This window comes from Leishmania mexicana, chromosome 20 (assembly GCF_000234665.1).
Source record: "Leishmania mexicana MHOM/GT/2001/U1103 complete genome, chromosome 20".
In the NCBI taxonomy this organism is placed as follows: domain Eukaryota; phylum Euglenozoa; class Kinetoplastea; order Trypanosomatida; family Trypanosomatidae; genus Leishmania; species Leishmania mexicana.
Genome location: NC_018324.1, coordinates 1,697,155 through 1,712,476, shown reverse-complemented (window position 1 = coordinate 1,712,476; position 15,322 = coordinate 1,697,155). Strand labels below are relative to the sequence as shown.

The following is a 15,322-nucleotide window of genomic DNA, read 5'->3' as shown; positions in this document are numbered from 1 at the left end:
GGAGAGTGGGTGGAACATAAAAAGGGGTCAAGAAGCAAGGACACATCGCGTCCCATGCGTTCACGTATTTACCTTTACAGAATATATTCGGTTGTTTCGTGGTCAAAACGAACTCGCTTGGCAAGCGAACAAGGCACACCGGATGGCGCAGCCGCACGCGCACAGTCCCAAGATAATACATTCAAGTTAGTGGGTTGCACCCACATCTCACATGCACCTCGAAAAAAAAGAAGAGGACGACATCTGGCCTCTGCGTTGCGGCATCGGACTTCCCTTTGTGCCTCGAGCCTTCGAGTGAGAAACGGAAGCTCTCCTTCTATCGCCTGCACTTGCATTACCCGTAATGGAAACCAGAACCCCTCCGTCCCCCGGTAAAGGAATACAAAAGGCGACGTCACGGAGAAAGCAGAGACCTCGCCAGCACGCCGCGAAGAGGACAGCACAAACACCCTCCCGCACGGAAGTCTGCACGCACACACACAGAGGCACACGCAGGTGGTCCGACTGCGCACCGACACCCAAACACGAGCACGCGCCCTAAAACTCTGCCGAGGACGGCAGACAAGGGGGCGCAGCGAAAACGGAGAGCACCGCATGCGCCAAGCCGCCACGCTGTGAGAGCGGTAGCAGCGTATAAATACCCCTATCCACACCTCCCCCAAAGAGAGCGCAAGTGCTTCTGTCGTATGTGTTTCTGCCCGCGTGCGTCTGCGCTTGCCCTTCGTTTTGCTGTGCACCCCCCCCACACACACACACCCTCTCCACCCATGTCCACCACTGAGCGGCTCAGCCTCACAGCGCCGGTATTGGTTTTCCCCAAAACGTCTCATACACGAGCGTCGCAATGCCGACGCACGTCACACACACTCCCAGCAGGGCGTTCAGGAGGCACATCAGCTGTTTCAGTCGAATCAGCTGGAAACGCGAGGATAAATCGCTTACGGGGGCGCCAGACAACTTTCCGTCGCCGCCGCTGTACGCGGCCACGGCAGCTGACGCAGAGCCGAAAGGGCCGCTTGGTGAGAACACGCACCACCCCACCATCCCAGGCGCAACCATCACAATAAAAATACTGAACAGGGTTCCGATCAGGTGAATCACAAAGTCGATGCCCGACACAGTCGCAGCGATCAGCACCGATGTGATCACTAGGAAGGCAGCCTCTATCACAATGGCGAGCATCGTCGTCTGATCAGGTGAGCCGACGTCGCGATCCACGTCGACAGTGCCCAGCTGCCCCGACCCGGGCTGCGAGGCGTGCGCCTGCTCGGCCCCGCTGGCGTCTGAGCACAAAGAATCCCACGGGCTGTCAGCTGGAGCTGGAATACGGCGCCCAGATGGCGGTGACTCGGCGTTGCATTGCTGGCGAAAAATGGCGAGATGGGGTGGTGAGCTGTTCGCAAACGCCTCGTAGCCGGGTGTGGGGATGCCACGCCTCTGCAGTAGAGGAGACCTCTCGCCAGAGATGTGACCACATACTTGAGCTCCGTCCTCTATGTCACTCCCGCTCCTGGAGACTGCAGTTAGGGACGGCGAGGGCACGGTTGCTGTGTTCACTTCTGCACCTTGCTCAGCCTCCGTCAGCTGCACTCCCGATGCCCTGGCAGCCTCCATCATCAGGGCTGACTGCTCTGCCCACGTCAGGGCAATCATGGTCAGCCGATGCAAGCCGCGACGCGTGCAGATTGACAGAACAGGAAACACGCACGCAAAGTGGACAAAGAGGCCGAGGCGGCCAATGTTCATTAAGAAGTCCTTCTTTGGGTAGTTCGAGACGATGTTGCCGCCCACCTTCGGGGCCGCCACCTGGTTGCCAAAGGTCAAGTAGCCGACGACCCCGGTGACTGCATAACAGGCCACCACGATGGGAAAGGCGACCACGAGGGACTGCATCATGCGGTACGGTCGGCGGTCCTGCAGTTCCTTGTAGAGGTACGGCACATTGTAGTGGTAGCTGAGCGCCAACCCGAACGTCGAGATTGTCTGCAGCACGCCAACGGAGAAGCGGAGCCAGTGCACCTTGCCATAGCTGCCCGGGTCGACGTGCGGATAGTCGTACCGCTTCTGCGTGTGGTAGCGGTAGAGAATAAGGAAAACAATGTATAAAATCGTCAGAAAGCCGAGCAGCGAGGACCACTTCAGCTCCTCCATGTTACGAGAGCAGCTCAGGACAAAAAACACGACGCCGCCGGTAATAAGCCAGAAGTATTTGGTCACTAGGAAGCCGTCCGTGTGTGTGACGTACGAAACAACTGGCGGCATGGAATCGGCGATCACCTTGGAGTAAATCACGAGGGTGCCGTAGTTGCTGCAGAAGACGATGAGTTCCATAAGTGCCGTAATGACGCGGCGGTAACGGCGCCGGTGCCACTCTTCTCGCGCGTACGCGTCGCGCAGTCGAGCGTAGGTGCTCGTCGAAGGGACGAGGAAAGAGGCCTCTGGATCGCGCTCTGTGCGTCCGCTCTTTTGTGAGGCTTCCGCGCATGACTGGCCGTCGTGTCGGCGGCGGCCGTATCCATCGTTGCCGTGGCGGTAACGACTCAGAAGGGTATCCTCGCTTTCTTTCTCGTCGCTCGCCACGCCCTTCCCTGGATCACTGTGCTGCCTCGCATCCGCGCTTGTTGTCGCCGCTTCGGTTTGCTGCGGAGTCGTCACGTCGCTTTCTCTGTTTCTACTGCTGCTGCGCACCCCACACGAAGCGGGTGCGGGCATGTGCTGCTGCCCTGCCGCCTGCTGCTCTCCTCCTTTTCGCGTTGTCTCCTTGACGGTCCCTTGCTTGCGCAGGTACTCTTCCCACAGCTGCGGTGGGTAGAGGGCAAAGGCAATCACCTCGGTGAGGGAGTAGCGCCCGGTAGCGTCGCAGCCCACGACAAGGCAGTACACGCTAAAGGCCGCGAAGGATGAGAACACGAGTAGGACAACCAACCCAACTACAATGGAAGAGAAGTAGAGCGCCAGTGGTAGCGACAGCACCCCGGCGCCGATCACGCTGCACAGGGTATTGATGACGGTGCCTGTCACGGTCCCGGTGCGCTCCTCCAGAGGAGGGCCGGCGAATGAGAGCCTGGAGGCAACGCGGTGGCTAATGCGACCGGCGAAAGACTGCCGCTGTGACGCGCGAACATCGTGCACAAGCAGCGAGCTGCGGGCTGCAAAAGGTTGCATGCGTGCTGGAGTCTTGCTGTAGAACGTCAAGCAGGAAGCAAACGCACGAATACATAAATATATATAAACACTCGTAATCAAGGAGGTGGAAGCAAGGCATAAAAGTGCGAAAACAGCCGATGAGCTCGTGCGAGAAGGGGAGGGAGGCGTTGCCGTCGTCGTCGACCTGAAGAGCCGTCAAGGGAAGAAGCAGGAAAGCAAAAAAAAAAGAAATGCAAGCCACACTGTATATTAGTAACGTGAGCGAGAGATACAAATATATAGGGAGAAATAGAGCAAGGCTCAACAACAGCAAAAAGCGCACACGCACACGTATAGAAAGTGTATGGGGGGTGGAGGAGGAGGGCGGCTCAGCCTCGTTCCTGTATGTGCTTCAACGAATGCAAACATACAACACAAGACGAAAAATAGAAACAAGCGTGAAAAGAAAGACGTACACGTCCACGAGTGTCGTTGCGTTTCGTGTATGCGCATGAAAGGAGTGGGTGCGGGTGCGAGGATCCGTGTAAGGAACAAAGACAGATACTGTGAGTGCGTCGTGTATGTCGTGGGTATTTTCGTTCTTGTTGTGTGCTTCGCCTCGACCTTTCCTCTGTTGTGGCGTTTGTTCGTTCGTCTTTACTCAGACGCGCGGGCGGCCAGCAGATGTGGGCAGGCCGGTGCACCCTCCCGCGAGATCCTGCGAGTCTGCTCGCACAAAACGCACAACGGACTTTACCAGCAAAACACACTCATAAACGACAAGAAAAAGAACGTCAACCTCCGTGTCTATCAGGCTGCGTGCACCAGCGCCGTGCTCTCCTCGCTCACCAGCAGTGGGTCTTGCCTAGAAATGTGATAAACACCAGAACCCAAGTGGCGTCTGAAAAGAGGAGATGCTAGCGCTGCGTAAGGAATCGACCACTAACGAATCGGCTGGACGTTGCCCGCCCAGCATAGAGTTACACACAAGAAGAAAAGTGGGGAGTTGGGATAACGGAGCCAGGTAGTGTGTGTGTGGAGGAGAATTAGGCCCTTGCACACACGTATACGTCCGCGGAGAGGGGGAGACAGCAATACGCGAAGAGATAAAAACGAGTTTCAGAATGGAAGTGTGCAACGTCAACGTCACGGTGATCAAGTGACGGTGCACCCATCTTCAATGGGGAGAATACATGTGCGATAGAAAGGCGAAGCGGCCTCAGCGGCATGCAGGGATGCGGAAGTGGAGGGAAGAGGTTGGTGGTGGTGGGGAAGGGGGGGGGTGCAGCTCCGGGATGATCAGCTTCTCCCGCCCCATCGACTCATAATCCGCCCAGCGGCTGCAACGCCAACGCGAAAAAAAAGACCTCCCTCTTACAGCCGGGGGTTAAACGCATTTGCCTCCCTTTCCGATGTTCGGCACATCATCTCCGATGGCTCGCTGACTACACCGAGATCCACGACGCCGGCGAGGCGAATTCGATCTTTCTTCATTTTCTTTTTGCGTTCTCTATGTCTGAAACAAGGAGAGGGCAACATCAACAACAACAGAGCGCAAAACGTCGTGGTAGGGAGGTCCGAAGCACACGCAAGACCGTGTCGATGATGTGCCCGCCACCTCAGCTCAGAGGACGGCGATGGGTTGACCAAGAAGCCACGCAGGAAACTTCGGTGGTAGCGTCCGAAGATGTGGTGAAAGACCACACGCATCCGAACATGAGCAATGCCGTCCGCAATAACACGAAAACAAACAGAAAACAGAAGAGTACAGCTGCCAAAGGCGGGAGTCCACCCACATTACCAGGACCACTGCCTGGAGTACTGGCCTCTTACGCGCATGGGCCACTGCTACCGGTGACGAGAGGCTTTGCGATTCTTTTTGGAAGCACGCTCGTCTTCGCGAGCGGTCGGTGCGGCCTCGCGTGCGCGCTTGCTCGACTCCCGTGCGCTCTTCTCCTTTGTCACGTACTTGCTCTCAAGGTGGTTCAGCATTGACTCGTATGAAGACTGCTGTCGCTGCCGAATCATAACTTGAAGACTGCTAAGGTCGCCGTCTGCGGTGCCTGCTGCACTGGTACCGCTGCCGGCCATATTTTTCAGCACCTTCTCTGCCGCCTGACGCTCACGGTGCATGGCTTTTTCCAGCCTGAGGACAGCCTCGGGGGTGCTCGTTGACTCCCACGCCGGTGTTCGCGATAGATTCCCCATCTCGATCAGCGTTGACACAAGGCGATGCAGCCGCTGCACCTCCGCCTCAACGCCGTTGTCGAAGAGAAGATACCCTCGCACCATCTTTTTGAAGTCGCCGTTGCACTTTTCATAGCCGCGCACGACGTCCGCCCGCTCCTCTGCAGATCCAGCGTAGGTGGCAAAGAAGCTGCGCACCTGATCCGCTAGCTCCGCAGAGCGCTGCTGGCGAGCCGCCTCATCTGACATGACGTGCGATGAGTCTGCGAAATCCGAGACAAAGCCTGTCAGGTCGTATGCCGCGCGTCGCTCAGGGTCAGAGAGCACGGCATAGGCATTCGAGATACTCTTGAACTTTTCCACGCCCTCTGGGTTGCGGTCGGGGTGGTACTTGAGTGCGAGACGCCGATATGCGCGCGTGACATCCTCGGTAGAGCTTTCCACGGGGACACCAAGGATTTTGTAAAGGTGAAACTTGACAGCGCCCATGGTCTCGCGCGAGATTCGGAGGGGGTGTATGCCAACAGTACGCAGTGCTGAAGAGGTATACAAAGTCGGTTGCCTCTTGAGCGATTCCCCGCACAGACGGCTGATGTGCGCCAGCGCTCAAATTCACAAGTGCTCACCGGGAGCCAATGAAGAGAGAGCGGAGCGAAGCTTGGAAAAGAACAGCAGAACGGGGAGCGGGGCGTCGCCCTCTCGTCAATGTGAAGGTCTAGTCACTCTCTCGTCCGTCAGGACCGCCTTCTTCAACTGTGGAAGAGGCGTGCGATGACGTGGAGGAGTGTGCAAACGAAGCGACTATCAAAGAAAGAGGTCAAGTCTCCCCGGCGAAGGATCGATTGGTAAGATGAGAAGAGTGGAGTTGTCCCCGATAGGTCACGACTTGATGGCTCTGCAGCCGTCTCCACCAACACCACCACCACCCCACCCTTTGTAGAGAGTGGCACCCGTCGGAAAAGGAGGCGGCGATGATCGGAGAGGTGCCGTGACATTCTGCGCCAATAGGCCGATCCTGCAAAGCTATCAACCCTCGACCGGCGGTCGTCAGCGAACATTTCGAAAGCTGCGGCAGACTCCAATCTTCTCGTACGATGGGCGAGTGCGCTTCCCCGTACCAATGATACGCGTGACTAGGACGCTGTCGTGCCAATGGTTTCTTTCTTTTTTTTAATCGAAGAAGAGCTCTTCCGTTCCTAAGCCGTCGTCATTTCTTTGGCTCCGCGTGTCGCAATAGAGAGAGGGGAAGGGGGCGTTTGTGTGTGTGTGGACGACAGAACGGAGGGAGACAGGCACCACCACACCGGCGAATACGAATTCGCACAAAAAAAAACGCCTCAGGACACATCCGAAGTCCCACGCGCTTCTTTGGCATCGTCACGGTCACGTCAAGGGTGATACTTGTCTCTGGTTCTGGCCCATCACCACCAACACTTCCCTCATGCGTTCCTCCTTCACCTACTCACACGTTCACAGACACAGGCGCACACGCTGGAGCACCTGCATCCAGTTCGCTGACGCGCGACGCCGTGCCAAAAAGATAGCTTTGACTTTCTTTTCTTCCGCTAAGCTACACTAAAACCACAACAAAACAACCAGCGAGCGAAAAAGCACGGCGGGGCGCGCACGCATCTTCGTCCATGGGCGCACGCATCGTATTCATTCGCGATGTTTCTCCGACCCCTGTTGCGTGCACACATACACACTCACCACCGCAATCGCTTCTGCCTGCGCCTTCTCTCTGCTACTGTGTACGCACACGTATCCGTGCCTCGTGCGAGAGACGTAGAGTGGGGAGGAGCCGTGCTGTACACAGAGAACAGAGAACGAAAGAAGGACCACACAGAAGCGGATCAGCAAAGACACGAAAGCGTGTCTACAATCAGCGACGGGCACGACATCGTCCAGGCGGTTAGCAAGTGCAGCGCAACGTCCCCGCCCCTCACGCCTTGCTGGGCTTTTCCTTGACAAGCGCTCACTTGGCCGCCTTTACGGCATCCATAAAGCTCTTTGTGTCGGCTTCAGACCAGCCGGCGTTCTTGGATTCGGCTTTCACGTAGGCCTCCAGCTTGTCGGCGCCATTTTTCTGCGCATACGCCTTAGCCTGTGCGATGTTCGCCTCACGCGCCACCGCGTCCACGTGCTCCGGGCCCTCGCCGCAGTACTCGGCAAGCTCCCGAGTCGTGTAACGCGTCAGCATGACGCGCGCGACCTGACGCTCCAGAGAGCTCCTCTCGGCCGCCGGCAGGCACTTCGCGTAGGCCTCAATGTCGGACTTCCACTTGGCACCGAAGTTGTGCTCAATGTTGCACGCCTTCAGCAGGGCGTTGTTGCGGAACTGCACCTCCCCAGTGAGAAGCTTGTGCAGCGACGACATCTTGGGATCGCTAGAGGTGGCGGTCATACCCCCACCAGCCGCTGCGGCGGCCGCCTTATGCACGAACGAAGAGCGCATCATGGCCCACGTGAGAAACAAATCAAAAGGGCTTGCGTTAGAGCAGGACGAACAAGAGAAAGGCGAGGGGCATCCACAGCCAGCTTTGAGGAGTCGCTATAGAGCGGCGGACAACGAACTGCCCGGTGGAGGCAAGGCGTACGTGGGTGAAATGAAAGTGTGTGTGTGTGTGCAAGAGAAAGAGAGAGAGTCAGCGAGTCGACACCAGCACCGCACCACCACATACATCGATGTGGGAGGGAGAAGGAGTCCAAGGCGGAAAGCCGAACGACAACCGAGGGAGCCGTTGCACGTAAGGGTTACGACAATAGGAAGTAGACGACAGAGAGGAGGCCAAAGTGAAGCAAAGAAGCGGAGAGAATGCACCATCGCATCGGCACGCTGCCGTGTTTAGCAAGCGGGGAACGTTGATTAACGTCTGTCTCTCAGGCCCTTCGTCCCGCGTTGATGGCAGTTAAGTAGTGGGCGGTGGTCACCTGCGATTGCGGTGAGTATTTGCTCCCCTGCCTCAACAAGGGCTTCGATGCACCGCTTGGCGCGCACCTCGAGATGGTGTAGCTCTTAAGCTGTCACTCTCTCTCCCTTTAACCGTCTTGCCATAGCCGTTTGCTTCCTCTTTGGTTGGTTTGTAGCAACCTCATCCTTGCTTGTATTCTTTTAAGGGCCACTTCAAAGAAGTGAAGTCGCACATTAGTGGTGCATGCGCCTCCGCAAAACGAAAAAGCGGGATACAGACATCAACAGATCACGCGTGCGTGAATAACACATCTGCGCACGCCCTACCACACACAGAAAGAGAGGGGGTGGTGGAGGAATAACAGATGAGGCGTTCGTCCCTTTCCAAACGGAGCGCGGTGCTCGGCAGGCCGGATGGGTGAGCCGCGCAGCAGCCACGTCCATCCATAGCAGCAGTCAGCGACTGTGAGCACCTGCCAAGACAGCAGCACGACGGGAAGGGGTGGGTGGGCCTTTGTGAATGCCAAAGTACGACGGGGTGAGGTGCATATGTAGGAAAAAAAGAAGAGGATGAGTTCGTCTCTCAGCAGCAACGACCATCATTAAACACGAGCTTGTCACACGCCACGCAGAAAAGCTCCGTTGCTGGACTCTGAGCCGCCACGACTACCACCACCGCCCCACGGCACCCACCTTCAAACAAGCATACACACACATGCACGACTCTTCTCTGGACTACCTGAACCTCTAGTCCCCCTCCCCCGATGACTCTTGTGTAATTCGAATTGCAGCGGTTAGCCGGCGCACACACGCAGAGAGAGCGAGACACGCACCTGCTTACCATTCTCTTAGGCCCAAATATCAATATCTGTGAGGTTGTCGCCGAGGTATTTCTCGATGGTTTCGCGTGGGTCACAGGCGGCGCCGTGGCACATGACTTTCTCTACCAGCTCACGCCCGGCATCGCGGTTGAGCGGGTCGCGCTCGAACTTTTGCGTCCAGATTCGACGCGCCACGCTCAGGCTGTACAGGTAGCCGTAGTAACCTGCCGGGTATCCAGAAAGGTGCTCAAAGGATAGCGTACTCAGGACGCCCGCTTCGGTCGGCTCGGCGACGGAGACCGGCTTCGCCACCTGAATGAGGGCCCGTGCCATGTTGAACCCACCGCGGCCGTAGTCGCCCAGGTCACCGAGCGTGCGCTTGCCCACGTGACCCTGGTCCCCGTGCGGGAAGTACACCGTTAACGGCTGCGGCCCGTGCAGCGCCTGGTCCACCGCGGAGAGCACCACCTGGTCCAGCATATCCAGGTGCTTGAACATGTTCGCTGCGCTGTTGCGCTTCTGCACAACGTCGAAGGATATCGGCTCACGAGTGTTGATGCGGTGCGCCCACAGCTTTAAGAACTCGTGCGACGAGAGGAACTGCTCAAAGAGCTGCGAGAACGTCTCAACGTAGTCGATGCTTGAGCGCGTGCCGGCCAAGTTTTGCACCTGGGTCTGTCCAAAGATGGTGTGCATGGCGTGGCCAAACTCATGGAAAACGGTCGTCACCTCGTTCGGCTGCATTAGGGTGGACTCATCGTCGTATGTGCCATCGGGGCGGCGCTGCGCCGGCTTTAGCGCGCCAACATTTGCAGTGAGCACAACCACCGGGTACTGCCGCTTTGGTAGGCGCAGCCCCACCGTGGCGAGGGCCTCCTGGTGCGGCACGCAGCCGAGTTGCAGCGTCAAGTGACCAGCCTGGCAGTACTTCATCTCGTTCATGTACATGTCCAGCACAATCACGCCGAGGAACCTCTTGTGCTCATCGTACACATGAAACTTCTTGACACTGGTGTTGATAACCTCTTCGGGGTTGAGAGGGACCTCCTCCAGCTTCACACCGAAGACCTCTGAGCAGAGACACTGAATGCCACGCACGCAGTTCGCGACGGAAAAGTATTCCAGCGCATTCTCCGGCTCCGCATCGCGCCGCATCGAGGACGCTACGCGGGCTCGGTATTCATCGGTGATGTTGACACGATTGCGCACCTCACCGACATTTTTACGAATGAGGTCCATCTCTGCCTCCGCCTGCAGACGATATTTGCTCGCAATGCTACAAAGGAAGTGCCACACGTTCTCCTGATTCTCCAGCATCGTCCCGCGCAGCTGTTGCTCGGCGTAGCTCTCAAACCCCAGCAACTGCGCCAGCTCGTAGCGGCACTGAAGGAGGTACCGGAGAGTGCCGAAAGGGTTGGTCGAGCCCTGCTCAGTCAAGAAGCGCATCGCAAGTTCTTCCTTCTCGATGTTCATCTCCGTCACCTTGGCGCGCTGCGCGTCTGCAAGATGGATGCCGTTGTTCTCCATGTCCCTCCTCAGCTGCACGACGTTCTTGACGGACTCCGGCGTCAGGCCTTTGCGGCCCTCCGGACTATCGAGCTCCTTAATGACGTCGTAGAGGTCGCGCCGCGAGTTCACCTCACACATGTACTCGTACCCCTTCTGGAAGGCGAGGGAGGCGCCACGCTTGTAGTTCTCGTCTGGGTGAATTTGACGCACAAATTCGCACGGGTCCAGCAGCAGACAGAGCACGTTGCTGGTGGAGTCGATGAGGTCATGCTTTGCCTGTGGCGTCTTGGCCTTTGGAATCGCCTTCAGCAACGCCTCGCACACCTCCACCGTGCCATCCACGGTGTTAAGCAGGTTATCAGGGCTGGAAAGGAAGTTCAGGTTCGGGATATCGGGAACAGTGCCGTAGGTCGACGCCTTGGAGGAGCTGATGGGCGCTGCTGCCGATGCGTCCGCAGTGGAAGTAAAACGGACATTACCGAAGACACCAGCCGCCCCACAGCCCCGCAACCGCAGCGGCGATGCGCAGGATACAAGTCGGCGAAGCATATCGTGGAAGAAGGGGAGAAAGGAATGGAGACGACGGCGAAGCTGCTCGAGCGCTAGCGAACCCGGCAGAAAAAAAAAGGATAGCTAGGGGAGTACGAAGCCGACTGAGAATGGATTCATCTACACTGGAGAGTGCAACAGAGAACGTGGAAGCAGTGCGGGTACGAAGTACAAACACACACACAAAAGTAGGGATGATAGGGCGGAGATGAGGAGCGAGTGAGAGCACGACAGCGCGCCGCGAACGAAGGCAGCATCCGTCAGGCGTCGGGTGAGCGGAAGAAGGGCGCAGCCCGTGAGAGAGAGAGGAGGAAAAGTGCGGTGTGCACGACGGCAGTGTACCGGCACGTACACATGACCACCACAGCTGTCGCCCCCACAGTGTCGGACATGCACCGCCACCACTTCGTTCGAATAAGCATCACGCATTGCGCTCACGCCCACACCAACAGGCGCACGCTTCCACACAAGAAGAGGAGGAAAGGAGGAGAGAAAAAGGGACTCGAGCACTGCGATAACAGAGAGGTCGAAGGGGAAATGGTGGTGGTGACGCTGCAGCGTCACCACCTTCGTTCGCCAGCTTCACTCTTCGCTTCGTCGCTTCACGCAACCTCTTCGCGATGTGACCGCCCCAACACTGGCCTCGCATTGGCGCCAAGAAAAAATCGAGGTAAACCCCAACAGTGCTGCTCGCTTGTACGCAGGTCTGAGATGGAGAGTGAGAAAGTGGCCAACAGAGAAAGTGAAAGATGAAGAGGACAACCTCCAAAAAGGAGAACACAAGAACCCAAATGCAGTGAGCCCCTCCCCCGGCTGCTGCCGCCACTGCGGCAGGGTACCGTCGTTGACACACCGCTATCACACCGGCAGCATCGCCGTGAGCTGTGAAACGTGGGATAAGGTGGGAGAAGAGGAGTCATCAGAAGGGCGCGCGGGGAGCCATAGAAAAAGAAAAGAGCGAAGTGCGACAACGCAGACGGTGAGAACAGCCCACATCAGCGGCGCGAAAAAAAAGAACGCCGATCACCGCCCTCCGAAGCCTCGCTGGCCTCCTCCGACCCCTTCCCCTGCTGCCCCACCGTGTTCTCCACACACGCACACACACTCGACAGTTCAGGTTAAGCAAATGGCACATTCCACTTGGGCTTCACAAAGGCCGTCGACAACTGCGTGTGTGCCACGCCCTGCCACTTCTCATCCTTCAGCTCCTGCGGCGGCATCTCATCGCGCACCTTCACATACCATCGCCGCGCATTCGCCAGATCGCCTAACTGGAAATAGGCCTGCGCCAAACGGCAGGCGTACTCGAGGTTCTTGGGGTCGTTCTCACACGCTTTCTTGTGGAAATCCACGCTGAGCTCACGCAGCCTGCGCGTCGTTGGCAACCCGTAGAACCACGCGTACGCACGCGATGGGTCGTACCAACGGAAGCAGCAGCGCGCACACAGAGCGCCGAGGGTGTTGGGAATCTCCGCGTCCGTTGGCAGCAGCTCCATCCCCCTGACGCCCTTCCGCATGATCGCCTGGTAGTTTTCCACAAGCCCCAGTCCCGTGAAACTCTTCATGTAGTAGAGTGCCTCCGCCTCGCGTGTGGCGCACATGACGTAGGTGCGATAGCACGGGCCATAATCCTTGTTCTCGTTGATGCACTTGCGGCTCACGTCGACGCCGCGCTGCAGCAGGTCCAGACGATCGCACCAGTGCCCCCGCGATACCTTGTTCTTGGTCTTATCATACAGAAAGGTGGTCTCTGCTAGTAGCGCCATGACTTCCGGGCTGTCGGGCTTCTGCGCGAAGAGGCGCTCAGTGTAGTCGAAGGCACTCTCCCCGAGAGCAAAGCTCAGAAGCTGGTCACGAAACTGGATGTACTCATGATAATCGGTCGTGTTCGTCGCCACCTCCGGCGCGGGAGCAGTATCCGCGGACTCCGCCGGCAGCGGCGTCTGTCTGCTGCTTGAGCTGCCCATGTTACTCTTCAGTCACGTTGCTCCCCTAAAATGATGCAAAGTGGGAGAAAGAAGAGAGAGGCAGACGAGAAGGGTGTACGCGGGCGCGTGTGCGTGTGCGAAAGCTGTGCGTGAATGCCGAATCGCTCTGCACAGCGTCTTCTGCGAGCCTTTTTCTGCTAAGATTTCGTGGATGGGTGGATTTTGGCTTACTTAGTTTTACGCGACAGACATATATATGTATAAACGAACAAACATACATATAAGTATTATTCTTTGTTGTTTTTGTAATGTGCGACACACAGCAGATGTGCCCCACAGTGAGCCAGAGATGCGCCCTCAACGGCAGCCAAGCAAGATTACGCCGCCACGACTACTGTGCAGGTTCCAAGTCAATGGTGGACAGCCACAGAAGGACACAGACACACAGACACAGCCAGAGAGACAGAGACAAGAAGGATATGAGGCAGAACACAAAAATAACGAAAAAGAAAGTAGATAAAAAGGACGATAGAAGAGACGACAGTACAGAGAACACACGAAAGCGCGAAGACCTCGTGAATGTGCACGGCACCACCACCCACCTACCCACCCGTCCCTCAGGAAAGCAAGGGGCCTGGTGAAGAAGCTGGGTCACAGGAGAATGAGAATGGGGGGAAGTGGAGGGGGTAGCGGAAGGCCTGAGACATGTAGGGGCGACGGCGTCGAATATCACGCCGTGTTTCGGTAAGCGACAGTGATCTATTCCGACAACATCTGCCGCGCAGTGCACCTCGCCCACCCCCCCCCACAAAAAAAGGGGGTGTCCTCTTGTTGGTTTACATTGGATGATGGGTGCAACATGTTTCTCTTCTTTGTGCTCCTGTGCGCTTGTGCATCTGTACAACGAGCACGTCCAACAATATTGCTGACATATCCATCGGGTAAGGAGTAAGAGAAACCAACCAACGCCCGCCGCCCCTCCCCGCCCACACGGCAACAAAACATAGTGGACAACATGCATGCAAGCCTAAGCATGAAGATAGTGCTGCGGCAGCAGCGAGGAGCCGCTGTCGTGCTCTCGCAAGCACCAGCGGAGACACTGGTGTAGTGGGACAGTAAATCCAGCGCCTTCCTACGCCCTACCCATAGCTAGCGGTCTCCATAGCGCCTCACAGCTTTGCGGACGGTGACGATATTTCGCCGCGCATGTCCACAGGAAAGTGCTTGCGCACCTGCTCCGGAGACATGCCAAGACCAAACAGGTACTTGAGCTTCACCATAGCCGCCTCTTGCGTCATGTCACCGGCGCTGATGGCCCCAGCCCCTATAAGCTGTCGCCCAGCTTCGTATTCGGACAGCACTACTAGCCCGTAGCGGTTATGCGTGCAAATCACCACCACCAAGTCGCGAGCCTTCGCTATAGCGAGGAGGTGCTTCATAAAGTTACGCCGGGTCGGCCCGTTACCACTGCCGTAGCAGCGCAGGATGAGGGCCGAAGCGCTTGTGTGCTCAATAGCGGTTCGGAAAAACTCAAACGGTGCTCCGGGGCCCAGCTTGAGCGTCAGCACCTTCGTGGACAGCTCTGCCTCGATGTGCAGTCGACCGGTGGGGTGCGGACGGAGAAGCACCTTTCGAATCATCAGGACACCGCCGCGCACAGATGCGATGGGAGGAAAGTGCGGCGAGTCGAAGGGGCGCAGGCTGCAACGACTCATTTTGATGGTGCGATTTGCGCGGTAGAGCATCTCGTCAAAGAGAATGCAAACCTCACAAATCTGGCTACAGCTGGCGAACGCCAAGGCGAGGATAATGTTTCGCGTCATATCGGTGTAGATGCGATGGCCAGGGATGAGCGAGCCTGTGAAGATGACCGGCTTGCCGAGGTTCTCGAGCAAGAAGCTGACCGCCGTGGAGGTGGTGACCATGTTGTCTGATCCGCTCTCCACCACAAAGCCGCGGTAGTTGTGGTACTCCTTCTTTATGAGCTGCGCCAGCTCTATCCAGTCCTCGTGGGTGTGGTCTGCCGAGAGTTTCAGTTTTCCCAGCTGCATCACATCAAAGCTGGGCACACCCGGCCTGTGCAAGTCTTCGTTGCAGTGGAGAATGTCGAGAAAAAATCGGCGACGGTCAACGTTGCTCCGCTCCGTTTGATCGAGCAGGTCAGACTGATGACTGCGCATGTTGATGAGGAGCACCTTGGCACCCGACGTGTCCTCCTCAGGGAAGAGTTCACCGCTCATCGCCTTGGGACCTACAAGGCCGCTATTGATGTACAGCATTGCGGCGAGCGA

The 15,322-nt window shown here is 57.2% G+C and overlaps 6 protein-coding genes across 6 annotated transcripts; all 6 read right to left on the bottom strand.

Moving 5' to 3' along the window:
* Positions 1-792: 792 nt before the first annotated feature.
* LMXM_36_4480 (transmembrane amino acid transporter protein-like protein) lies at positions 793-3,165 on the bottom strand (the record flags this gene model as incomplete). The annotated part of the gene is made up of 1 exon (XM_003874757.1): positions 793-3,165. One exon carries the CDS (start codon positions 3,163-3,165, stop codon positions 793-795), a length of 2,373 nt encoding a protein of 790 aa, XP_003874806.1.
* Positions 3,166-4,974: 1,809 nt separating this feature from the next.
* On the bottom strand, positions 4,975-5,802 carry LMXM_36_4470 (putative chaperone protein DNAj; the record flags this gene model as incomplete). The annotated part of the gene is made up of 1 exon (XM_003874756.1): positions 4,975-5,802. The coding sequence occupies one exon, from the start codon at positions 5,800-5,802 to the stop codon at positions 4,975-4,977; it is 828 nt and encodes a 275-aa protein (XP_003874805.1).
* Positions 5,803-7,288: 1,486 nt separating this feature from the next.
* Positions 7,289-7,771, bottom strand: LMXM_36_4460 (conserved hypothetical protein; the record flags this gene model as incomplete). The annotated part of the gene is made up of 1 exon (XM_003874755.1): positions 7,289-7,771. The coding sequence occupies one exon, from the start codon at positions 7,769-7,771 to the stop codon at positions 7,289-7,291; it is 483 nt and encodes a 160-aa protein (XP_003874804.1).
* Positions 7,772-9,072: 1,301 nt separating this feature from the next.
* On the bottom strand, positions 9,073-11,103 carry LMXM_36_4450 (metallo-peptidase, Clan MA(E), Family M3; the record flags this gene model as incomplete). The annotated part of the gene is made up of 1 exon (XM_003874754.1): positions 9,073-11,103. One exon carries the CDS (start codon positions 11,101-11,103, stop codon positions 9,073-9,075), a length of 2,031 nt encoding a protein of 676 aa, XP_003874803.1.
* Positions 11,104-12,221: 1,118 nt separating this feature from the next.
* LMXM_36_4440 (conserved hypothetical protein) lies at positions 12,222-13,070 on the bottom strand (the record flags this gene model as incomplete). The annotated part of the gene is made up of 1 exon (XM_003874753.1): positions 12,222-13,070. The coding sequence occupies one exon, from the start codon at positions 13,068-13,070 to the stop codon at positions 12,222-12,224; it is 849 nt and encodes a 282-aa protein (XP_003874802.1).
* A 1,130-nt stretch (positions 13,071-14,200) lies between these two features.
* On the bottom strand, positions 14,201-15,310 carry LMXM_36_4430 (asparaginase-like protein; the record flags this gene model as incomplete). The annotated part of the gene is made up of 1 exon (XM_003874752.1): positions 14,201-15,310. One exon carries the CDS (start codon positions 15,308-15,310, stop codon positions 14,201-14,203), a length of 1,110 nt encoding a protein of 369 aa, XP_003874801.1.
* Positions 15,311-15,322: the final 12 nt, after the last annotated feature.